This window comes from Manduca sexta, chromosome 8 (genome assembly GCF_014839805.1).
Source record: "Manduca sexta isolate Smith_Timp_Sample1 chromosome 8, JHU_Msex_v1.0, whole genome shotgun sequence".
Classification (NCBI taxonomy): Eukaryota; Metazoa; Arthropoda; class Insecta; order Lepidoptera; family Sphingidae; genus Manduca; species Manduca sexta.
In genome coordinates, this window is record NC_051122.1 from 11,933,396 (window position 1) to 11,960,796 (window position 27,401).

Sequence of the window (27,401 nt, forward strand, 5' to 3'; positions counted from 1 at the left end):
CGAAGGGGAAATTATACCGTCACGCTTATGTCAGTGATGAGGTCGGCAGAAGCATAACTTCACTTACGAAGTGTTTGTGAACGGAGTTTTCATCCAGTGCGAAATCAAACACGTTGAATTAGTTTGCGATATATCATTTCGTGTTTTTATGAAATTTGACTAGGTGTTACTCACGGCTTCGCCCATGTGATAATCTTTCCCGCTATAAAAGTCCCTGAACAACTGTAGCGATCCAAGCCGTTGTCCGTACCTTATGTTTTATGATGTAAATCCGTCAATAGTCTATAAAAAACAAAATGACCGAGTTCTGAAGTAACAAACATAAAAAAATTCGCGTCGATTTTATATCCTCCTTTTTTTAAGTCGGTTAATTGTCAGATTTAAACCTTCACAGTCCGCAATCGTCATTAAACTACAGGTGATAACGTATATTTCAATAATAACAATGGTGGTAATAAATCTGCTGCCCAAGTTGTCAGTACGAACGACTGAAGTATTAAATCCAACACATATATATTCCACACTATAATTCTGATAATTAAGAAGCACAAAACTATATACATTTACGATAAAAAAAATCTCAGCATTGAATACTGGCAAATCACACAAATTTAAACTTTAAAAAACATGTATTTGTACACAAATTTGATAAAGAAGAATTGTGACCAATAAAAAGGACACCTGAGGAGGATAAATCCTATTGGATTTATTTTATTAATATGCATTATATTCAAAGAGATTATTCTTCATATTTAAATTACGAAATAAGTTACTCTTTATCTGATTTCAAGCACCGCTAGCCATAAAAAGTAACAATAGAAATTAATCTTCAAATTACAAAAGACTAAAGTCAATTTTTTTTCTAGAGTTATGTGTGTATTCTTTGTGCATTATCGCTTGCTTTAACGGTGAAGGAAAACATCGTGAGGAATCTACATACCTGAGAATTTTCCATAAGAATTTCAAAGGTATATGAAGTTTGCTAACCCGCATTAGGCTAGCGTGCTGGACTAAGGCCTAATCACTCTCAGTAATTAAAGAAACCCGTCCTCAGCAGTGGGACTGTATACAGGGTCATTATGACATCGCGTTGCTACATGAAACCACCTACTTATTTACTCGAAAATAACAATTTACAATAAGTTACTTGACCCGTAGATGTAAAATAAAAAAGTGTAAGTTTCGAACAAAATAAATATTAATAATATGTAATTTTAATTTTATGCGCCCTAAAACTACCACTACTACTCTAAGAGAATTCGTTGCAGTGGTAACATCATACTTTCAGTCAGAAATACACCGACATACACGCCATATTCGAATTAAACTAGAAAATAATCAAAAAGTCATAAAACTAAAACTAGGATTTTTCGTAAAAGTATTAGTTATTAAAGGATGATTTTTGGCACAATGTCAGCAAAGGTGAAGACGAGTATGTGGTTTTATGTAGTAACGCAATGTGAAAATTACCCTATATCAGCTATACTCTAAGTGTGTTCCGCGGAACCCTGGGGTTCCGTGATACCTCTGTCGGGGTTCCGCAAGAATTTAGAAAAAAAAATCAAAACACCTCTCTCAATAATAATTAGTAACTGTTACATTGTACTTTTATTATGTTGATTAATAAAAAATACACTATTAGTATTTTGCTTCCCAAAAGGGTTCCGCCATTTAAAAAGTTTGAGAACCACTGCCCTATATAATACAGGACTGTTTTTGTTATTATTATTAGACGACAGAGATAAGAAGTAAACGAGACGAAACTGGCTTCATTAGATGGTGGTGTACTGAGTTCGTGGAACTACAGTTTTTAGATTTAATCCCTAGGTAGGGCTAACAATGCGTGTACGTATTGTTCAGTTTTAAGGCTAATATGTAAATCCTATTGTTATTTTTTTTTCAATGAACATGGCGGACATATTTCTTGGAACGTCATTTAAATGACAGCGGTAAACATCAAAGAACGCATTTTATTATGAACACTGGCTAGTTTTAAGGCTAACGAATATTTCACTAACCTAATTAATAAACAATGTATAACTATTGTATGAGTTTTAAGAATTTCCTAGAATTTATTTATAATTTAGGTGGAAGAGATTAAAATGCAAAAACAATTGTATTTATATGTAACACAAGGTCAAATACTAAGAGGTTTATTTGTATTGATTTCAAATTGATATTATTTCTCAGTATCAGTCCAGAGTCTGGAATATATGTCCGATATAGCGATTTTCCCTCTGTCACATCATTAGACATTAATACATACATAAGAAAGTGGGTACACCAGTTGCGGCCCTACACATTCCTTTCAGGCAAAATAGGCATGTGCGTGTATATGTGTGTGTGTGTGTGTGCGTCTTTGTGTGATATGCATATGTTATTTATTCTCTACTAGCTGACCTGACAGACGTTGTCCTGTCTTAACTATGAATATTGAATTATTAACCGATCCATCTGTGTTAAACGATATTTTCAAATTGCAGCGCGCATTCAGTCAACCGCTGACAGTTATTTCAAACAACAGACAGTTATGTAGAATTAATATTGCTGTTAAGTGTTCTTAAATTTTCTAATGTTCCGCTGAACTTAATTTTTTTTTATTTCATAAGAACCTTCTGACAGTAATTAACTGAACAAAAAAGAATTAGCGAAATTGTTCCACCCGATCACGCGTGAGGCGATGACCAAGGGAAATAGATACCTATTCATTTTTATATATTTTATAGTTATAGAGATTAATACCTACTAAGAGAATAAACTATGTAAACTATATTATTGTTATCTGCCAATTATTAACAAATAGTTCGTTATCTTATTATGCCATTAAGTTGTTTAGATTTCTCAAATGTAGTCACAGAATATTCTTTTCTTATTTATCCTTCTCAGCTGATTTATAGTTATTAATGCATCTTTTTTTCAATAATGCAATGATTTTTAAATGGAGCTTTGTATAACCGTCCTTCAGGCCATAATTCTTAACGATTTATGAACGTGAGAAATACCCTAAGTTGTTATTGAAAGAATGCGAGCAAAAAATGTCAAGCGCAAGTCGAAACATGTTGTTCTTTTAACATCAGTGGTCCAAACTAGCAATAAAAAAAATATGGACGTTTCAAAATGGTACAAGGAAATATTCAAATCGATTGTTATTTAATATTTCTTCAATACAATAGAAAGATAAACCCCCTTATGCATAGACGTTATTTAAATAAGGACGGAGCATTGCTGTGATAACAAGTCTGTTTCTTAGCTTTGTTTATCTGACAGCTTGCTTTTTGTTCAGCTTTGTTTATCAGACAACCAATTAGATTCAAGTTGTATCTCAATATTAGCCAATCACAACGCCCCTATGTTACGCACTGCGAAGACTGCCATGCCGTCAGCACTGAGAAACAGACTTTTATCACAGCAATGGTCCGTCCTTAGATAAATAACGTTTATGAATAAGGGGGGATAAGTTTAGCCTTTTTTAAACCCGTCATAGTGACCCACGCAAGTGTTTCGCGTTCCGGGATCAGCCTGTATATGTAGTGTGTGTACTTAGTATATAAGCTATGTAACGTATTGTAATAAGTTAGTATAATGACAGCAGTACAATAAAGAACCTGAAACCATAAACACGTCTCAATATATATATGCAAACCTTCCATTACATGGCGACCCTGCCAGGATTCATCTTTCTATTACATATATATCCGGTTCCAACAGACGGCATAATAGGGTAGTTTCCTATGTTTGATTAAGTTTATTATTTTATATGGAACAGAAAATAATATGAAAACGAAATTCTTTTATGAAATCAGTATCAAAGTTGATTGAAAAATAAAGTAGTTATTTATATTTGAAATATTGGTGTGAGTAAAAGTGGGGGCATGGTGGGAATATCGTGCTGTCCTTTTCTCACTCACGCAGCGTTATGGCCGGTCGCACTGGGTGACGTCACAGTTTAATATTACTATAATGTGACAGCTTCCCTTTCCACCAAATTTCAAAGCTTTATAACTTATTTATTATAGCGTGGTTTTTGAAAATACTTTGTCCGGTTTCTTCCTTTCTTTTGGATGTAATATATATTTGATAAATGTATTTAAAGAAAAGTTGTCACCTAACCTATTGTGTCAACTGCCAAGGGTTAATCATCATCAAAGGGGTTACTTGCGGTGCAGGTAAAAAAAAAACGAAGAACAAGGGCCGTGATGACCCGTAAATATTAGTAACAGCCCGAATTCAGCTTAACCTCGCGGAACTCCCGCACAAAACCTTTTTGCCGGAACAATTCATTGACTAGATTGGTGTACAAAAATACTTTTACTTACTAAATCGTCGCTCAAAAGCGTCCAGCCGTTACAAATATAATCCTAAACAAAAAAAAAAACAAAAACATAAATTAAACGCCTTACACAAGAGGGCCGGCAGTGACTGGATGTACATATGAAGCAGCAGGCCGGGCTCTGTGGCGTATCTTGGGAGAGCCGTATGTCCAGCTACAACTACAACGGGCTGATGATGACGATGATGAACATGAGGAGAGTTCTCCATAACTATTTTGAAAGTATGCGAAATCTATCATAAGACCAGCGTGTTACCAAAATGCCCTTATTTAACCTTCAACTAGCAGTCCTTCGGCTCAATTGTATTTATACGCTCCGCTAACATTGACCTCCCCCTGTTCTTCTGTTTCTTCTTCTTCTTTTTAATCTCCTCCATCAGTAATTGTTATTACTAAAGCCTAGACTCTCAAATATACATTAAACAAGAAGTAACATCAACAACTCGAGCGCAGAACTAATATTATTATTAAAACATCCAAGAAACATACATCATTATATTTATTACTAACAAAGTAATTGGTAACATGCGATTATTTTTATAATATTTGGTCATTAACTTCTTTCGACTCAGGTTCGTCATAAAAGGCTGAGCTTGACTAAAGATTCAGCGGGGTGAAGTGTGAGAGGGGAACGAGGATCAGCCTTGAAGGGCTCGGCGCGCGGCGGAGATGGCCAGTCGTCGCGCGGCGCTGGACCGATGCGGACGTGCTGCAGCACTCTGACTAGACAGGTCTTCATTTGGATCATGGCGAACCGTTTTCCTGGAAAAATATATAATGAGATAAATTATGGCGGTAGACCTTGTCTACAGTATAATCCGTTTCGAATAGATTGTTACCACTGTCTCATAGCATAACAATGTGTTACATTTCTTTCTAATCTCAAAAACCTCTCGCTTTCATAATCTTTATTCCTCACTTTAAAGTCAAAAAAGCCTCAATGATCCTGATCGGCCGGCAGGCATAACTCTTCTGGTGTTATGAGTTTATAAACAGTGGATCTTTTACCATCTGATGCCTGATTTACTCGTTTATAAATGAATAATAAAGAACAAAAATGATATAATAAAGAACAAAAAAGAACGAGGTAGCAATCTGCGGAGAGTCTTAGTGCTAATATCGTGGATTAAATATCTATTTAGGATGTCTTAAAACACAAAAATAATAGCTAAGAAGACATAACAAAAATTTGAGTACCACCATGGGGACTAGGTGATAGCATCTCTATAAGGTATATCTCCTTAGTGTGTTTGCAGCAGTTGCAGTTTGTTGGAAGTCAGGTATAGCGACCACCGCACACAAGATGTTAAAACCCGCTAAAGTGGATTAAGAAGTGTGTCGCGTTCCGGGATTAGCCTGTGTACATCCGGTTTTAAACAGGCCGTCATAATCATATTGGCGTGGGATAATCATCTCTCGTGCCATCGACAGTACCTGAACCCCACCTCACTTAGGTGGGGATGAATTACGTACGAAATAGCGGAACCTCGCCCCCCCCCCCTCCTCCCTTTGTGAGATACTATTGCAAAACTAAATTGCGAATCAATTAAAATCCTATTCTGAATCTACCCCACTAACCATAAGATGTAAGATCACAATGCTGTGCCCATACAAACAAAATAAATCTCTTATTGTGTTGCTTGCACTACAATGGCATGGGCATGGCAATACTATAAGGTAAGCTGCTCAGTATGTTTTTATTCAATAAACTAAAAAAGCTATGTCCTCGAGTGACAGGGCTATTCGATTAAAGTTAACTATACGTGACTACTTATATTTCACTTGACAAGTTTTTGTAGATAATTTTACACTCAAAACGTCATAATGTTATTTTTTTCAAAGATCCAGTCCCTTTGACACAGAATACCTTACTGTAAAACATGTTGCGAATTATATTACTATTTTATCTGGCCTTTTTTTGTTTCGAATGGTATTAGTTATGGACCTTACTTGGATTCCTAACTGCGTTGGTTGTAATTAAGATATTCGATTTTTTACGCAACTAGCGATAACTTCTGCGATATTTGGCGTCGTTGGTGTGAAAGCCATTTCCGAGTTTGAAAGGTCCATTGTGTACTCTTCTAAGAAATTATTAGCCTTTATTATGTATTGGGTACCTGTATTATCTACTATTTCATATTTTTTTGCTGTATTTTTATTGCAATCAGTTCTCTAAATTTTATTTTTCTATGCATTTTTATTTTATATTTTCTATTTTAAGTATTTTAAACTTCTTTCATTTCTGCTTATCGTATTTCACCAGAGCTGCGGGATTTTGACCAAACAACTTTGGTGGTAAATATTTTAAGCTATTGATAAAAACTCTTTGACGACTCTGCACGTGTTTAGTATGACTGCATATTATTATTTGTTATCAGGCAGGCAATTTGTTTGACTGATATGTATTCTGTAATTCTTGATCACCTGAATTCACTTCCTAACAAAATATTTGTCAATATTTTAATATTAAATATAAATTTATAAAATATATTTTTTACGACTACTTAATTATTTAAACTTTCTCAACTATTTCTTATTAATGGTCGTTTCCTGATATTGTATTAGTAATAACTCCTTGTATTATTCAATGTAGCTATAGTACATTTATTTACATTTAGATAAGGGTATATCACGTGTAGAGGTCCTTAATAAAATCTAAGGACCGTATTAATAGATATAACAGTTACGCTCTCAAGTGCGACATTAGCTGAGACGCTATCAAATAAACATCGGCATCTTAAGACAGTCGTTATTTACCCATATTAACATCAAGTCAAGTATTGCAAGTGACGTTTTAAAGTCGCAATATGTAAAGGATTTTGTCAGTTTTATTTCATTAACAACCAACTCAGCTGAGAGCAAGCTCTTAAGTGACAACTTAAGCAAATTGTTTAATACTTAAAATATCTACTGGAGATTTTACTGAAAGGTAAGATTGATTTATTAGGGCAGTATGTATTGCCAAAGCTACTAAGATTAGCAATATGAGGCACGAAATAATATCCTATTTTAAAAACAGGACCTACTAAGGTATAATAAAAGTAAATTATTAAAATAAGAAATAACAAAGGGAATCAGTATACTAACTCCAACCAGGCTAACTGCGGGGTCAGCGAAGTAATGTTTGTAACAAAAACAAAGCGTCTCACAATTGTTTATACAATGCATACCGGTCTCAAGTTTCATCCTGTTATGACTGCCAACGTGGCGTTGTTTCTTAATACTTGATAATATTGATATACTAGGTATTGTTTGCAGATTCGGCCGCGTAAAACATATTTTCCACTCTTTTATATGAAACAGGGATGAAAGTACTATTTACATGCTTTTCTGGGATAAAAAACTTATAATGCTAATTCAGGAATTCTGTTTGTGTACTAACTTGTAATTCAAAATGTACCACTGAGGCAATCGAAGTTATAACATAGGTAAGCTTTAGAAACGGCCTCTATCAATACTAGACAACAGTTTCACGCCTTCATCTCAAGTGCAGATAGAGGACAGAGGTGAAACTAGTGTACCTATATCACGCCGATCTTACTAAACTCAACAGTTACCGAAGCATTAGGAATTCATTGCGTTGACAAAAAGGTATAGCTGAGAGGGAGTTATTTACGATGCTTTGTTGGTTCAGACAAAGGGGGGCTTAACAAAAAAAATCCTATAACTAACCCATGGCGCGAGGTCCCAGGTGTAATTGCGACGCTTCTCGACAAATACGAGATCCTTCCCTCATCTCTACTTCTACACTCACAACTAGGTATGAAAATATCGTAATTATGCTATATATAAATATTTCTACATTGCAACTCTACGACTTTAAATTAAAATAATTTAATTTGACAATAATTACCTATGCAATACCGCGGTCCGTCACCAAACGGCATATACACTCCCGGAGGAGGAACGGGATTGCCCTCCGTCCAACGTTCAGGAATGAATGAGTTGGCGTGCTCGAAATACTGGAAAAAAAACATACATTAAATCCTGAAACCCTACCATCAGGTCTTAAACCGTTAAAGTTCATTTTGCCGTTCGCCACACAGATCGACAACCGTATCACCCTGTAATAAAGTTCATAGTCGTAGCATCGTTGTGGCCATGTCAAACTTACTGACTACTACTAATCATCAATAAGTCTAATGTGATAATGATGTCCTCCACGACGTATCCGTCGACGGTGACATCTGGCTATATTCTGGAGTGTGCTCGAATGTGGCTAGCGAACCCAAATTTAGTTGCAAAAATGCGCTTGCACTTCAAACAACATAGTTGGCCCAATGCATTGTACGTATAGTTATAAGTTCGCTTCGGTTGGGTCTTTTTTAATTGGCGTTTGGCATCCAGACTCTCAAGACGCAGTGATTCGAAATTGCGTATACCATCAGCAACACATCTGCGCCACCGAGGACGCTTTTGCGAGATTTGTTCCCAGTTGTCACTTGGGATGTTGCAGGCTGTTAGGTTCCTTTTGAGGACATCTTTAAAGTGGAGGTATTGTCCGCCAGATTTGCGTTTGCCTGTTTCAAAAATGTGAAAATTATCGCACACTTGCCCTCATATCCCATGCCAGCAAAATCTTGCTCCACATTATAAACAAAAGGCTGAGGCACTTCCTTGATTGGCAAATCCCGCAAGAACAAGCGGGCTTCGTCAAGGGAAAGGGTACACGTGAACAGATATTGAATGTTAGGCAACTCATAGAAAAATCTTACGAACTCAATGCACCTTTCATCATGTGTTTTATCGACTATAACAAAGCATTTGACTGTGTGGAAGCTTCTTTGGTCAGTCCTTCTGGAGATGGGAGTCCCAAAACATATAGTTGGAGTGCTTCAGGGTCTATACTATGACAGTCAAGGGACAGTGAAAATCGACAAGACAACTTCGAAAACCTTCCCGTTTGGCAAAGGTGTTCGCCAAGGATGCATCGTGTCCCCTATTCTTTTTAATATCTATGGAGAATATATCATACGTCAGATCTGTGAAGATTGGAATGGTGGAATAACTGTTAACGGCACAAAAATACTAAATTTACGCTACGCCGACGACACTATTCTTTTCGCATCCAACGAAACTGAAATGTACAACCTGTTGAATAAAATGGAGCAACATAGCTTGGAGATGGGACTGACTATAAATCGCTCAAAAACAAAGATCATGGTAGTGGATCGTGCTTCTAAACTGGAATTTAATGGGATACTCAAACTAGAAACCGTTGACCACCTCATTTACCTGGGCTCTAGCATTAGTAACAATGGATCTAGCGAAGGTGAAGTCCGCAGGAGAATTGGAATGGCTAAAGCTGCAATGTCTCAGCTCGACAAGATATGGAGGGACCGGAGCATCAGCAACAAGACAAAAGTGGCACTGGTGAGTGCTCTAGTCTTCTCTATCTTCCTATACGGGGCAGAGACATGGACACTAAAAGCTAGAGACCGCCAGCGTGTAGATGCCTTTGAAATGTGGTGCTGGAGGAAGATGCTCCAAATTCCGTGGACAGCATTCAGGACCAACCTCTCTATCTTAGAAGAACTCAAGCTTGACAAGAAACCTAGGCTCTCCAAAATTTGCCTGAGGAAAATCCTTGAGTTTTTTGGCCATATCGCCCGCAAACCAGGTGATAACCTCCAAAAATTGATAATCACTGGACGAATGGAGGGCAAGAGGTCGAGAGGCAGGAATCCAATGCGCTGGACCGATCAGGTCCGCACCACACTCAACATGAATGTGGCTAAAGCGGTTCGTGTCGAAAAAACCGAACCAGATGGCAAAACATCGTGCGCGAAGGACTGTTTCCCTGATGACTCACGACCCCCAGCATTGGGGAATCGATGCAAGGAGGAGGAGGTTTGTAATTCTGCATAGAAAATAGATTTAGGCATGCGATTTTCTTCCATGCGTACCAAATGTCCACACTATCGTAGCTGGGTTTTCATTAACAGAGACTCAATACCCACTAGGCCCGTTCTTTGAAGAACCTCAGTATTTGGAACATGATCTTGCCATTTTATGCGTAAAATTGCGCGTAAGCATTTCATATGAAACGCGTCTAGCCTCTTAATATCAGTCTTGTATGTAACCCACGTTTCGGAGGCATACAGAAGTATCGGCAAAATTATAGCACTATACACTGCAAGTTTGGTCTTAAGCTTTAGGTCGTGAGAGTCCCACACCCTTTGGTTCAATTTTCCAAAGGAGGCAGCAGCTTTGGCAATTCTTGTAGAGATCTCAGTGTCTAGTCTGTTATCACTTCGTACCACAGATCCTAAGTACCGAAAAGCTTGCGCTTCTTTTAGATGACTACTGGCAAGTTTTAGAGGGGTGTCGTTTGTAGATGTACCTCTGGCAGGCTGTTTTAAGATTTGAGATTTTGACACATTGATTACTAGGCCGAATCTGCGACATGAGATATCAAGTTGTTCCAGATAGTATTGTAGGCTCTCCATAGTATCTGCCATAAGACAGACATCATCGGCATAGAGAGTCTCTAGAATTGTGATCTGCCGCACACGTCTTTTGCGTTACGTGCTCTGAAGCGAGAAAGGTTAAAAACGCCCTTGTCTAATCTCACGTTAAGGGTGACTTGGTTGTGGCAATTCTGAAGGGCATCGTTCATCACAGCAGCGAAATAAATAATAAAGAGTGTAGGAGCCAGCACACATCCCTGCTTTACGCCACTTGTAACTGGAAATTGATTGGTGAAGTTGTTGCCATGCTGTACTCTAGCCATCATGTTGTCATGAAGTTGCCTAATCAATGCTACAAATTTAGTGGGACATCCAATCTTTTCCAAAATAATCCATAATGCGGCCCTCGGCACACGGTCAAAAGTTTTTTCCAGGTCAACAAAGCACATGTAAAGATCACGGTTTTGCTCTTTTCTTGCATTTGTTTAACAACAAAAAATAGCGTCAACTGTACCTCTATTTGCACGAAAACCATATTGAGATTCCGAAAGAATTTGCTCAGCAACGCGGTAGAGACGTCTATTTATTATGTGCGACAAGACTTTCCCGGCAGTACACAGCAATGATATAGGGGAGACCCGCAGAGTCGCCGTCGGCCTACCGGCCCATCGTGCTGCTCGACGAGGTCGCCAAACTTTTTGAGCGCATTTTACACGCGCGCCTCGTCGAGCACCTCGAGAGGGTCGGTCCCAACTTGGCCGACAATCAGTTTGGATTTAGGAGTGGACGCTCAACTGTCCACGCGATTCTGCGGGTCAAGTCGCAGGCGGAGGAAGCAGTGGCCAGGGGAAAAATTGTCATCGCGGTATCTCTTGACATTTCGAACGCTTTTAATTCGCTCCCCTGGCCCTGCATAAATGAAGCACTGCGGTACCATGTGGTGCCGCCCTATCTCAGGCGTCTGGTGCACGCGTACCTTTCTGACAGGTACGTGGTGTATCCGGGCGCCGACGGGTGGCACCGAAGAGCGATGTCGTGCGGTGTCCCACAGGGGGTCGGTTCTAGGCCCTCTCTTGTGGAACATCGGGTACGACTGGGTGCTCCGTGGTGCCAATCTCTGGGGCGTCGGCGTGACGTGCTATGCGGATGATACGCTAGTCACTGCCACGTCCAAGACCTTCCAGGACGCCGCGATCCTGGCGGCGGTGGGCACCGGTCATGTAGTGAGCCGAATCAGGCGTTTAGGTTTGAAGGTGGCCCTCGAGAGGACCGAGGCCATTTGTTTTCACGGGCCTCGGCGAGGGCCACCGGCCGGTGCCCACATCGAGGTTGAGGGGTGCGGATTCCCATCGGCAAAACCATGAAGTATTTAGGTCTGATTTTGGACAGCCGGTGGGAATTCCGCGCCCATTTCGAAAAGTTGCGGACGAAATTGTCCAGGGCAGCGGGCGCTCTTTCTAGCCTGCTGCCCAACCTAGAAGGTCCTGGTATCCCTTGCCGAAGGTTGTACCACGGGGTCGTGCGGTCCATGGCGTTGTACGGCAGCCCGGTCTGGGCTGACGCCCGGGGGGGGGCTTTCTGTCGCCCTCCTGCGGGGCCCGCAGCGGGTCGTAGCGCAGCGGGCCATACGGGCGTACCGCACGGTCTCGTACGAGGCGGCTTGTCTTTTGGCCGGATTCCTGCCCTGGGATCTGGACGCCAAAGCCCTCTCCGATACCTTTCATTGGAGGGAGGAGGGGGTTCAGGAACGGGCAGCGTCCGGCCCTGAAGGAGGTGGAGGCCAAAAGGGCCTCCTTACGGCGAAACCGCCGTGGAGGAGTGGCGTCTCAGGCTGGAGGCCCCGTCAGCGGGGCTTCGGGCCGTAGCGGCAGTGCGTCCTGTCTTTGCACAGTGGCTGGACAGGCGCCACGGCGCGGCGACATTTCGCCTGACGCAGGTGCTCACCGGGCATGGGTGCTTCGGGGAGTACCTGTGTCAGATAGTAGGCACGGAGGTTAGCGCCGTGTGTCACCATTGTGACAACTGCCCGCGGGATACGGCCCAACATACGTTGGAGTCTTGCCCAGCCAGCCAGGACGATGAGCGCAGCGCTCTCGTGTCAGTCGTCGGAGGAGACCTCTCGCTGCCGGCTGTGGTCGCTTCCATGGTCGGCAGCCCGGAGGCCTGGCGTGCGGTGGCCCACTTCTGCGAGGTGGTCCTCTCGCAGAAGGAGAGTGCCGAGAGGGATCGAGAGAGGGAGGATCCCTCCCGCCGTCAGAGGAGACGTAGGAGGCGCCGGGTGGACGACTGACCGGCGTCTCCCGCCCTGTGGAATGGGGGCGTTTGGAGAATTCCACCACGGTATCCCCTGCCTGTCGTAAAAGGCGACTAATAGGGGCCACGAAGGGGGTCGTCGGCGGGCAGCAGGGGGCTGCCCGTCCTAGTGCGCGCAGTGCGTTCATCGCACACTCTCGGTTGACCCCCGGGATGGACGGCAGTGTGTTGTTGGCCTCACGCTGCCGTAGACGCCGAGGGCGTCCTTCGGTGCGCGGGGGCTTTTGAGCCCCCCCATAGGAGACGGGCCGCAAGGCGGCACCGCGCAGGGGCGGTTGCGGTCGCAGACTAGACATTTCAACGTCAGAGGAAGCCCGCAGCCGTCCCTAATGCGCCGAAGAGGGCCACCGCGGAGTTTTAGTTGGTATGCCGTGCGTTGTACATAGGTTAGGGACTCGGCCCGGCGGTCGCCCGAAGGTCTACATCAATTCCGGGCGGCGCAACGTCGGGTCGTAAGGCACGGTGACCCCAACATAACCGCTCAGTCGCCCCCCACGAAGGCTGGGCGGTAGTCATAAGGCACTTTCTCCGCGAAAACAAAAAAAAAAAAAAAAAGTACACAGCAATGATATGCCTCTGTAAGAAGAGCAATCGGAACGATCGCCTTTGCCCTTATAGAGCTTGCAAATGCAAGCGTCCTTCCAGTCTTGAGGTATTACCTTTGTCTCCCACACTCTAATGATAACTTCATACAGCTTATGTTTAATGTTAGGGCCACCGTATTTAAGGGCTTCAGCAGGCAAATTGTCTGAACCAGGTGTTTTTCCATTCTTTAATTTTAATAGCGCACTGTGAAATTCGTCGTAAGATGGTGTTTCTTCCAAATCAGATGCTGTAGGTCTATTACTAAGGGAGCTTATATAGGGAAGATCGGCCTGCTGAGTTTGCGGGTTTAGGACCTCGGTAAAGTGTTCAGCCCATCTGTTCAATATGTCCGTGGGCTCCGTTAAGCGTAGCTCTTTGTCTCGCGAATATATCCACATCGCGGTTTTTCGCGTAGGCCCAAATACCGTTCGAAGACTTTCGTAGAATGCTCCCATTTGATGCATATCCACATAATGTTGTATCTCAACCGCTTTCACAGTCCACCACTTGTTCTTGAGTTCACGAGTTTTTGTTTTTAGGTCTTGGCTTATGCGTCTTCGTTCACAAATGTCAGTAGTATTTCTTAATGATCTCCTAGCGTCATCAAATAAAACTCTCAGTGCCGCATCTGAATCATCAAACCAGTCCTTATTTGCTTTAGATGGTCTACCCACAACTTTTTCAGCAATTTCGTGCAGCGTTTTTGCATAAACACGCCATTCGTCATCAATTGATGAGCTCTCCGGGGACAACATTGTAGAACCAAAGTTACAGCCAAGTTCCTGCCTGATGTTTTCACAATTGATGAGTTTAGAGAAAGCTAGTCTCAGTGGAACCTTATGGTTTGCTCTACGCGATGGTTTGAGTACCAGCCTCATTTTCGATCTGATGAGACGATGATCAGTCCATCCTTCTGCTCCTCTCATGGCTCGCGTTATGAGAACGTCCTTTAGGTCTTTTCTACGGACAATAATATAATCTAGTAGGTGCCAATGTCTAGACCGTGGGTGCATCCAGGATGTTTTGTATTTCTCAGGTAGCCTGAAGAATGTGTTGGTTATGCTCAGTCTAAATTCTGAACACAGGTTTAGAAGTGCGTTTCCATTGGCGTTACATTTACCAACACCATGTCGCCCCAGGATACCTTGCCACGCGTCATATTCTGTTCCGACTCGCGCATTGAAGTCCCCAAGTAAGATAAGCTTGTCTCTACGTGGAATATTCATCAAAACATTATGTAGATCGCAATAAAATTTAAGCTTAACTTCCTCCTGAGATGTAAGAGTGGGTGCGTAGGCACTTACAATATGTAGATATCTGTTCTGTGCGGTATGGATATGCAATGTCATGAGACGATCATTTACACCTACAGGAGGTTCTCTTATCGATTTCGTCAGAGTGTTGCGTATCGCAAAGCCAACGCCGGAAGAAGATCTTTCGGTTGCTGGTCTACCGATCCAGTGAAACGTATAGCCACCCAAATCCTCACAAAGCTCCCCAGCCTCCGCCAAGTGCGTTTCACTGATAGTAGCAATATCAATATTATATCGGGACAGCTCTCGAGCAATTATTGAAGTCTAATGTAGTTGTTGCATCAGGGAAGTCATTGGTAAGAGGACTTTAGCCATATTAATACCATACATATATCAGATACATTTGTCGCTGCCCAAGTAGACTATGTTGATATAAAAGAAACCAAAGCTAGTGGTGGTAACCGTATCATCAAAGCAATGAGTTACGGAGGAGCATAATACAATGGCATTTAATACTTTATAATTTATTTTACTGACTTAGCACAAGTTGTCTCTTTGCTTTAAATAATACGGAATCCTATGGACTTCCAATTCAAATTTAATGTTTATGGCACTCCACAATCATTGTATACAAAAGATGTTACATTTTAATACATGTGATCAAATCGTGGACCCCGTCAGGCAATCATTGTATACAAAAGATGTTACATTTTAATACATGTGATCAAATCGTAGACCCCGTCAGGCATGGCAAAATATCAAGAGAAGGAGAAACTCTATAATTAAGTACTTGTATTAGGTTTTTGTAATGTGCCTGTACATATACATTTTTTTATTACTTACAACTAATAGACTTATTGCTTGTTTTAATTTTGTTGTAGTAAATAGGTGAAGTCATCTATCTGGTTGATATTTGTAAAAGGAGACAAACCTGTTCGTCCCTCTGTATCCCTAATGTAGGGAACAGCACGATGGTGCCTTTCTCCACCACTATGGTAGTGTCTGGGATTGTGTAGTCTTTCGTGCACATGCGCTGGATGCTGGGAAACGGCGGATACAGACGTAAAGTCTCTGGAAACACATGTAAAAATTGTATTAATTTAGGTGTTGCCAAGATGTTAAGTCTTATAATGCAGTAATTACGCTGGCTACAATGTCCTTAAAATCGGAACACAACAATGCATGCACACTGCTGCATGGCGGCAGAAACAAACATAACGATGGTATCTAACGGCATTCGTCCGCTAGTCTTAGGGTCGTTAATTGAAATTGACTGAAACCTAATTGTTGGTTACTCCCCGGTAATCAAACCGGCCTACGTCCTCATCTCAGCCTATCCACTAACACTGCGTCTCATTCAGGCATTCGAGCACCTCATTAACTCTCGAGTCTGATATCGGAATGATCTTGCAAGTATATCATTCCGCCATCTATGAAGTAGTTTTTAGCATATTCGTATATTTGATTTTTATATATAGCATATTCGTATACTGGATTTAAGAGAACTTAAAGAAAGTTCCTCAAAATATAACTAGAGCAGGTCTATTGTTGTCAATTTACCCAGTCACGAAAAACACACATGACGTCTTTATACCCACAAAAAAAATAGACAGAGGTGCAACTTCAACTTCACCATGTGCTCCGTCTCATAATGTAATAGGGAGCGGAGCCTATAGACTTATCGGAGACAAATTACAGATTTCGTGCTGATAATAGTAAAGAGCTCGAGTAGCTCGAGTTGGGCAAAAATCATACGAATATTTTTTGCCCAACTCGAGATCACAACCTGGGGCTTCAGAACGGTGTCGTACCACGCACGAAATATAACTACGCCACCTAAAGAGTACGGAAAAAAATATTATTATTTTTCCTTTTAACCATATTGCATTGTAGCTGACAGGCAGTGTAATTCGAACAAGACGAAGAATATCACGTATTTTAATAGTGGGGCCATAGCCAAGACGTCTTCCTACAACCGTTAACGCTAAAGAAAACAGAAAAAAAAAATGAGAATAGTTAGACTATGTTAGCGATAACGTTTGTTGAAAGGCATCTTTGCTACAGCCCCTGGACGACTCACGATTGTTACGTTTCGAATTTTGGTTTCCTAGCCTGGTCGAGTTCAATACATTACTATCATAAACGGCTATACTTACCTTGTATCACCATTTCCATGTAGGTAAGCTCCTGCAGGACCTCATACGTCACGTTCCCGCCGTTCCTGTCCAGCACCTCTTGTATCTCCGCCCGCATTTTATCCTGGACGTGTGGATGAGCAGCTAGTTCCAAGAATAGAAACGCTAGAGTTGATGAAGTGGTCTCAAATCCACCCAAAAATATGATGAATGCGTTTGCAGAAATCACCATGTCAGCTGAAATAGTAAATATCATTCACTGTGTAACGCTTTCTTATATATGGATAGGTTAACTTTCTTAGTTAGAATATTCGACCACAATCTACCAGATTCATCTCTTTAGTAATCTATTATTATTAGAAAAGATTTGCAAATTACTCGAACAGACTACAAGACTGCATTATTTTTTTACAAATAATTTTCATGATTCATTTTCACCATTCTGTTTTGGCTTTTTGTTATAATTGTTATATCATGCTTATATGTAATATTTTGAAACTTACTAATTTCCACATCTTCCGAATCAGACTTATTGTTATTTTTTTCATCGTTCCTCAGAGCCATCATCATGTCGATGAAGTCTCCTCTTTTCTCCTGAGTACCTGTTGAAACCAACCTAGAGTATCATATCACAGTAGTGTAACCTCCGGAATTTAAAGTTGAAAAGCATAAATCTTACTAATATTAGTATAGGATAGTTTGTGTAAATGTTAGAAATATTTGTTAAAAGTAAACTTAAAAACACCTAAACGGATTTGAATGAAATTTGGCCATGACCATTTCCTGGATTAACACACAGACTACCTACCTTTCATCCTTGCCATTTGTTTCTATATATAATATTTTTTTTTTATCAAATTTTGTAAATAAATTGCACGGATCTCGCACAGATCGCACTATGAAGCACTACATTCATTTAAGAATTTACAGCGGGAACGGCGTGTGGAAAGTCGTGAGCACCTAGTTCTACTTAAATATTCCTTCATAATCATAATTATGACGGCTTTGTTACTTGGAATAGAAAATGATATCTTTATTATCCAATTAGTTTAACAAAGTGAATAACGATAAAAAATCACATTAGCACGATACCCTTAATAAGTGACGATTTACTCTCAAAAAAACTTAAACACATTTCTTACCACTCTCTCTAGCTTATTAGCACGATACCCTTACAAAGTGACAATTTATTCTAAAGTAACAATAACTAAACCTTGTCTTACCACTCTCTCTAGCCCTTAATACGGTGGTAACAATGTTGTAGAAGAAGTCGTGAGTTTTCTTAGGTATAATTCTCATTCTGAAGAACAATACAAAGGCCGGCCAAAATTGACGCATCGTTCTGAAAACAAAAGTTATAAATTAATACCGCCGCTTCTTTAAATACATTATAAATATGGGACGTGCAATTTTCTCCCTGATGATAATCTCTTATCTATAAAACAATAACAACCACTACTTTGAGACAATATAGCAACTCATCACTGTTGTAAAGATTTAAATAAACCCCTTATAAAACTACATTGACTCCATTTTTCATACAAAACTGCTGGTGATAGGATATACTTTATATCCGCCTGGACGGTGACCACCGTACACAAGGTATTAAACCCGCCATAGCGGCCCATATAAGTGTGTCGCGTTCAGGGATCAGCCTGTGTATATCTGGTTCCAACTGGCCAGCATAATTGTGGCGACTGCCGAAGAGTAATCGTTTCTCGTTAGTCGACATTCTATTAGACCTCTCTCCACTTACCATCAGGTGCAGTGCCCGTAAAAAAATACACTGCGACTTAAATCCGAAAAACCTCTTTTAAAACATGTACTCACTTTTCAAATATATTGTAAAGCGACATCTCGTAGAAGGCGTGTAAAGCTACCGCAAAGGGATCCTTCTCATTGTCCATCACGCCGCTCTTCAAACCGAAGGCACAAGGCACTATCGCATCAGCTGTATATCCTCCTACTAGCTTCTCCGAATCGACAACAACAAAATTTTCGACATCATTCCCATGTTCTTTATCACGATCATCTTTTGTATTATCATATGTTTCACTATCGTTTTCTACAGAATGACTGTTTTCAGTATGGTAATCTTTCTTGTGTATTGTTTTTTTTGTTTTAGTGATAAGATTTCTTAGTCTAATGACGAATTCGCTCGCTGTGTTTTCGATTAATGGAAACATTCCTCTTAGTTTGTTTGGGCTGGAAACATGAAAAATAAGAATAAATAATGTTGATATTGTAATAATGATAATTTTGATGTTTTAAATTTACATTCATGGGAAACATAATATCTTCCTACGGTTTAATATTTTGTGATATTATATATTTTCTAAGCCATCGGAATAACAGATATAATTTTTTGTTAGGACCTTTAACAATCACCATAATCATTCTACGTTTAATTTATTTTGTCTTTTTATAACTAAAATTATTTAGAAAAAAGGACTAAAGTAATTAAAAAATATTGATTTAAACAAACATAACAATAATAACTTGCAACGGGTGTACTACTTGTAAAAAATATAACTAACAAGCGATAAAGTTTCTTACGAGAATATAGGAGATATCTTCGCCCTCAGTCTTTTCCACTCGTTTCCTCGCAGAAAGAGCACGGACCCAGCCAGCGGGTCCACATCACTATTGAAGAAGAACCCTCGGTCCACGAAATGCTGGAAGTCATTCACGCAAATCCTCTTGATTAGCTCAGGGTCGCGAATCACCAACGTGCGCTGGAAGAATTGATGGGTCCCTGGAATTGAAAAATAAGATCTTAATGATTTCCGTTTGGATCCATGAGGGAGTTGAGGTCAGATAGATGAGCTGTCAAACAAGCCAAGTCAAGTAATTTAACACTACCTTGGACCCTTCTTATAGACATACGGAAAAGTTACCGCACTTTACCTGATGGTGTGTTTAGTCGAGTCCAAACAAAAGTGTACAAGATATGATTACCCCTCGCCAGCCGATAAAAATTGTACTCCTATTTGAAACTGGATTTCATGGGCTGATCTTGGAACGCGACACACTTACACGAGCCACTAACGAGTTTTACACGTATTTGCTTTCCAATTACAAACCGAGACAGATATTCCGCCATCGGGGCCTTACATTATAGCTGAATGAATGAATGAATCCCTCCTAGCCGAATTTCAACCACTTTCTATATTGCATGTACCGGGTCACTTGATGTTGTCTCTAACGTTCATAAACATTCGTAATGTGAGGATCGTGAATAACCTTAAAGAAACGGAATAGAGATTGATTCTTCCTGACCGAATTTCGGCCACGGCGCCCAATCTCAATATAGATCAGCCAAGTATGCAGGAGATATTATAGTGCGCAAGAGTGTGCGGTGCACTTTCTGTCCTTTCTTTCTCATTATCCGGTGACACAACAAATCCGACATGACCGTAGAAAGATCAAGCACAGGACTAACAGCTTTACGTGCTTTTCAAGGCACGGAGGATCAAACCGCCAACTTCCTGACTCCGAGCTGCGATTGAGTAATTTTTTTTAAATTGGAAAAACCCATTCACATTTATTTTGGACCGACCCGAAATTCGAACCCAGGACCTCAGCGCAGTAGTCCTACTTGTACCGTGTACAACTATAACTACGTCGCCGAGGCAGTCCATATTCCTTTATAGTTAAATAAAGAACAGTGAAAAGAGTACCGTAAAGAGTATCAACGCTAGCCTAATATTAAGCTTCTGTCGTACTTCACTGTCCTTCTATCAGACCCTTTTCAAATATTTGCCCTGAGTAGGTAGCAAGTTAAAATTTTGATAGAATATGTATTAATATCTTTTTTTATACTATCACAGCAGATCGACCTCACTGCATCTGATCGTAAGTGGAATGGAATCCAATAGAATGTCAACTGATGAGAGATGATTACCCCTCAGCAGACGGCTTTTGCTGCTAGTGACTTTAATCCCTGAATAAAAGAGCAATGTTCTCTTGACAGGTCCGTTTAGAAATCTTTAGGGAAAACCTATGTTCAGCAGTTGAATTCATGTGGCTGATGATGATTAAGTCAGAAATATTAAACGTAGTAGTAGTATTCTTAACAATATGGACCGGCCTATGCTTGATTTTGTACAATATTTTATATGTAATGGCTTTTAATACGAAAAAGAAGCACTTCTGCGAAAACAGCATAATTTTTTTTTAAAAAATGAGCGAGTAATTCCTATTTAAAATATTGTAATGTGCAGAAGTGGGCGTGATGTGGTGATATCGCTTCATCTCTTTTTTTCGCACGCGTCGTAATTCTCGATGACGTCACATGTGAATATTTCGTCTCTTTTCTGTTTCTTGTTAATTACCCCTTCAACCGAAATTCAAAGACTTATAACTTGTTGATTTTTCACCGGATTTTAATAATTTCTTCTGTGTTATAATTTATATTATGTAAATATTCGATAATTGTTAAGAACAAAAATGAGTCCGGTACCCTATTGTTTTAACAAATAAAGAGGAAAGGTAATAGATACAGAATGCTAGGTAGCCGTGTGCGCAACAGTCAAATGTTTCATTTGGTAATTTGTTAGAACTTGGAAATTCAAAAATAATATGATATTTACCATATTATATCCATATCATTCTACTGAAAGGAAGTCTTTATTATTGAACGGGTTTAGATTTATACCTATCTATTAGTAAAGTTATCAATAGATGAACTTAATGCAATTATTAATATCTAAAAGTAATAAATATAATTGAGCGAAGTCTTACTTTAAAAATGGCTCAACAGATTTTAATGAAATATGCCATCAAGTAGACCATATCCTGAATTAATATTACCTATATATAGTCTACTCTTCAACCCGGCAATACGTTCCGATAGAATATAATTCAAGTGAGAGTAATATACTTGTCATTGTTCTGAGGTATACAGGGTCATTTTAGCATTGCGTTAATAAATTAAACTATGTACTTGACTTCTTGAAAGCAACAGTCAGAAATACACTTACACAACATATTCGCACTTAACTATAAAATGATTAAAAAATCAGAAACTAAACCCGGCATTTTTGGCACCATGTTACCAAAAGTAAAGATAAATATGTAGATTCATTTGATACAGTAATGTACAAATCACCTTTATAATACACTTAACTGTTAGCTATTGAGGAGATTATTTTTTTATTATTAACCACCTTATTATTAAGTTGTCAGCAACTTCCGCAACGAGTGGCGCAGCTTGATTAGCTGACTATAAAATGGATGGCTGCAGATTCAACTGAAAAAAATATATATTTGGCTGATTCTTATTTGTTCCGCGCAACATATTTTAAGTCGCCAAGAATTTAATTATTATTAAGAAAATTGTTACCACTGAGATTATGCAAAGTGACGAGCCTAGAAGTGCCACGTAATACATTGTATTTTTTCTGGTATAGCAAAGTGACAGCACTGTACCTGATGGTAAGCGCGATGCCGTCAAGATAAAGTATCGTATAGCAACAGATGGTTATCTCATGCCATTCGACACATTCATACTGGCTAACTAAGATTCTTCTTCACGCTACGGTCGAAAGACCCAGGATTATGAGAAGGAGGGAACACGTGCCCAGACAAACTATTCCAAAGCTTGATGGTCCGGCAAAGAAAATGTTGGCAAACCTATGGGTTTAAGCATTGATAGTTGTAACCATCAAGCAGTGGCTTCGCATCCAGTACGCGTGGTTCTGCTAAGGAAAGGAGAGGGGGGTATCAATTTGTACAATTCCTCAGAGCATTCGCAATGATCCAGACGGTAGGACACGCTTAGAGAAGCGTATTCTACTGTGACTTAATTCAATATCAGGTATGGTTGCTACTATCTCTAAGTAATCGTGACGTTGATTATCAGGCGAGCAACTTGCTCGCCTCTTCAATCAGTACAAAAACCTGTTCTAGGTAATTTCATCGAATTTCTATTATGCATCACAAGTGAAATTACACAACACGAACTAGTTTTTTATTGCGCAACTGGCCGGTGTCGAATTGCAATGAACTATCATTTTTTATTACATTAGTCACAGCACATACGGACATAGTAATACAATCTTAATATAAATGCGAAAGTTTGTGAATATGTTTGTTAGATGTAAATGCAAAAATAGGTGAACGGAATTTGATGAAATTTGGTATTCAGATAGCCTACGCTTAATATAATATAGGCTACTTTTTAATTCAGAAAATATACAGGGTTTTATTGACATTGTTTAATAAATCAAACCACATGCTCGTATTTACCTCTGTTAACATTGTGCCAAAAATGTTTCATGAATAAAGACATTAAAAAGTATAATTAGTTATAGATCAGATATCAGGACCAACTTTCTGCTCCAAAAGTTGTTACTAATTGGTACTAAGTCGATGTCGTAGTTGAAATGTCCGAGACAAAATGTCACAGCAACCTTTGGTATTAATATTAAAATAACATCTTTATACAAAAGATGCTAATATGCGCCTTAAAAAGGTGCAAATCACGATATGGAAAAATATGAAGTATTTTACATTGGTGTTTTGATATTTCACTGTAAATTAAACCACCGCATGAGCGCAACAATTTTGTATGACAAAGTTCCCGAGGTTCGTTCTATATAATTTTTACTCTTTCTCCATTAACAACGACTGTTATCACCACAAATCCTGGTTTTACTTCACTACATAGAATAAAACAAAGTCGCTTTCTCTGTCCCTATGTGTGCTTAAATCTTTAAAACTACGCAACGGATTTTGATGCGGTTTTTTTAACAGATAGAGTGATTCAAGAGGAAGGTTTATACAGTTTTTCTGTAGTGTATTTAGTATCAGCATTGCACCCGTGCGAAGCCGGGGCGGGTCGCTAGTTTCAAATATTTTGTTATTCTTTTTAGTTTAGTGCGATATGGCGTTTGCGTGAATGTATTCTGACTGAAGGTATGATGTTGACGCTGCAACGAATACTCTTGCATTAGGTCATGTTAAAATTACATATTATTGATATTTATTTTGTTCATAACTTAATTTTTTTTTATTTACATCTACGTTTTGACAATGATTTCATTGTAAAGTGCTATTTTCAAGACGATAAGTATGTATTTCATTTAGTAATGCAATGTCAAATTACCACCTACAGTGATGCTGTAATTCAGAGGAGATAATTTACGTGGAACAGCGAAAAGTAAACCTAAATCGCTTCTTACCATATCGCATTATTGGATGTGAATAATAATTGTAATAAAACTATTTTTCTGATTTTATCACGCTTATTTAAAGTTTAAAATACTTTGCAGCACTTCATGATCACTAGGCGGCCTGAGGTGTGGGTCATCCGAAAAGTCAAAGATACAATATCTACCTACATTTTACAATTTATAAAAAGTTGTATGATTGTCATTGTCAAGAATTACTTCTTATATTAAAACAAATTTTAAAATAAACTAGACCAGATTATCGAGTTTTTAAAACAATCTTTCAACTAGTATTTAAAATATTCCTCAGAGATACAGGACGAAAATTATGTAAATTTTGGGATGATATCAATGAGAGTTTGGCACATGTAGGCATAATTGTCTATTTAGATTCAACAACTTTGACTAAAACATTAATTTGTAAATTTTATACGCGCCCATAGAGGAAACTACTTATCTTATTAATGATGTACTGACTAACAATCTAAGTTTTAAATCGATGTTATTTTATTGCAGTATTTTTGCAACGAAAAGGCATTCTATGCTAAACTTCTAGAAAGGTCAATATCGAACTGGGTGGAGCAGTTTTATATAATTTGTAATGTCAATTCCTATATACGTATTTCTACAGGAACCTTCTAGAATGGGCTGTGGAACACCAAAAAATGCATTACCGGGGGTATTAGGACAATCTCTACTGTTAGTCAGTAAACTTCCCTACAATAACCTTCTTCGACACTATAAATTGTTAAGTTTAAAGGCTAGACGAATATATCTCGATACTATGTTTCTTTATAATCTGTGTAATGGCAAGTTTGACTGTGTAAGTTTAATAAATGACCTTTATTACATTGTTCCAAGAACTGTTATAAGACGTGAGGTATGCAGGAGGCCTGTCTTTGCTGCTACCACGTGTCACACAAATGCAGGGGTTCGTGCACCTCTTCGTCGCCTTGTCAAAACATATAACGAATTCTTTTTGAATTTGGATTTGTTTGCCTCATCTCAAAGTGTGTTTCGAAAAACCATGTTTATTATGATGCTAGATTTTGATCCGTAGGTATTATTTATAATTTGTCACCTATCCGTTTCTTAGTTATTAATAATTTTCCTTTTTTTTTTTGCTTTTCATTTATTAATTTTATTTCTTTATTATAAATCAATCGCTCGTACCTGAAAATTATACTTAGTTCATATACTGTGAAAAACGTTGTAGGTTGTATGTTTATAAAAAAATGTATGTATGTTCTTATTTAATCATATTTAATGTGCAACTGTTTGTTTTTCCTCAATAAAATAAAATAAATAAATAAATAGAGTCCCATATAATAATATTATAAACGCAATTATACAATAATTGACAATTGTTATTATGAATTACTGTATATTTTTAATTCGATTGTGTGTAATTGTTATTGTTATGTGTTACGGGTTTATACGCTGAAATACTCATTTTATTTATATATTGTTTGTGCCCTTTTGCTCTCATTAACCGCACAATCGTACAGAAGAACGTAAATAACAGGACTTTTCCTGTTAAACTCACAGGTTAATTGGATAACTGATAAGTTTAATTATAACTTGAGTAAGTTTAGAGATAATTACAATAAAGCTATATGAACGTAAATGTACTAAACAATGTAATTGATGGCAATTTACTGTGATAAGATTAGACAAAGTCACCAACAAGGACTCAAGAGAAACAATAATCAGACACGTATGTGAAACAACTATTAAATAAATTAACCCCATCTCTCTACCCTTAAGTTGCAAACGGCTTTATTTTCGTTAAAATATTATTAGGGACTAGAGGACATAATTAGACGCGTACAAGAGTGTGCGTAACTATGTCCTGCTGTCCACCTTATGTGTCCTAATCTAAAGTACTTTGGTAGTAGGTAGCTTAGGTTCGGTGGCCTACTTCAGCGAGGTTGGCCACTCGCAGAAGGAAAGTGCTGAGAGGGATCTGGAGACAGAGGAAGCGCGCGCCGCAAGACAAGACATTGTAGGCGCGGAATAGACGACTGACTAGCATCTCCCGCCCTGTGCATTAAAGGCGTTTGGAGATTTCCACCGCGGTATCCCCTGCCTGCCGTAATAGGCGACTAATAAGGGCCAAGGAAGGGTCGCGAGAGGTAAAAAATAAAGTGTCTCGTATGCGATAGGCCGTCTGTCTCCATGTCTTATATTTCAGGGTCACAAGCCAAATCAAGTGCCTCGCAGTACTTTGCAATTAAAATTTCTGCTGTATCGCTTACCATCAGGTGAGCGGCATGCTCGTCTCGTCATTCAAACGCAAATAAGGAACTTTATATTAGAAAGAAGACTCCACGCCGAGGCCTCGGGTTCGATCTCCGATGTGGGTAGTGATACTGGGTTATTCTGGGAAAACGAACTGTCACTTCGAATTGTGGATTTGATTGAAGATCAACAAAAAAAATAGACGAGTAGTCTCAAGAATACTGAACCCGGATATTTCTCCGTTCTGCCTAATATACTCGGGCTAAGTAGTTTTAATTTCCTATGATTGCCAGCGATCAATGGCAAAACTATTGAAAATCGAATTGCAGAAAGTAAGCCCAAAGATCTAAACTCACCAGTTGCTTCTCCGTTTATTCCCTAATGAGATAGAACATGATAAATATGACATTAAAATTTTATCACTTACCCAAAAACCTTTCATTTTTGTACGTGTCATAGATCCTCTTGAAACACATCCCTCCTTGCTCTTTAAACATGACCACCGACGGTATATGGCCCACCACAGGCCACGCTGGTGGAGAAAAGATTCCTCTGGACCTCCAGTAATCATGGTCATAAGTCGCTACTCCAAGAACCACAGCAGACAACCAGCAAACTCCGAAAATGTACCATAAAACAACACTTCCGAAGGTCCAGTATTGAAGAATCCATGTTAGGATGATCACAGCTTGCAGGAGTGAGGGTTTGAAGCCGAACATTGTAATAAGTCAAGTCCACATGATTTGTATGAAGGAATCTACGCGACTAGAATAAAAACGCTTCAAAAGAACTCTACCGTTTAGAAATAGACAACTAGTTCATTACTCCGAAAATCTCAAGGTTGTCTTCAATTTTTTTTACTGAAACCTTGTCTTAAGATCACTGCTTTATATGTATATTAAAATGCATTATCACTACCATGCGAACAACAGTTTAGACTTCTCTAAACACAATTTACATCG

The 27,401-nt window shown here is 39.2% G+C and overlaps 1 protein-coding gene across 1 annotated transcript; it reads right to left on the minus strand.

Annotated features, from left to right (window-relative positions):
* Positions 1–4,811: 4,811 nt before the first annotated feature.
* Positions 4,812–27,158, minus strand: LOC115447870 (cytochrome P450 6B1). Its single transcript, XM_030175126.2, has 9 exons — positions 26,867–27,158; positions 19,583–19,781; positions 18,857–19,231; positions 18,250–18,368; positions 17,530–17,628; positions 17,048–17,263; positions 15,823–15,962; positions 8,184–8,292; positions 4,812–5,092 (listed from the first exon to the last, which is right to left on the minus strand). Exons 1-9 carry the CDS (start codon positions 27,156–27,158, stop codon positions 4,908–4,910), a joined length of 1,734 nt encoding a protein of 577 aa, XP_030030986.2. The 3' UTR covers positions 4,812–4,907.
* Between the last annotated feature and the right edge of the window lie 243 nt (positions 27,159–27,401).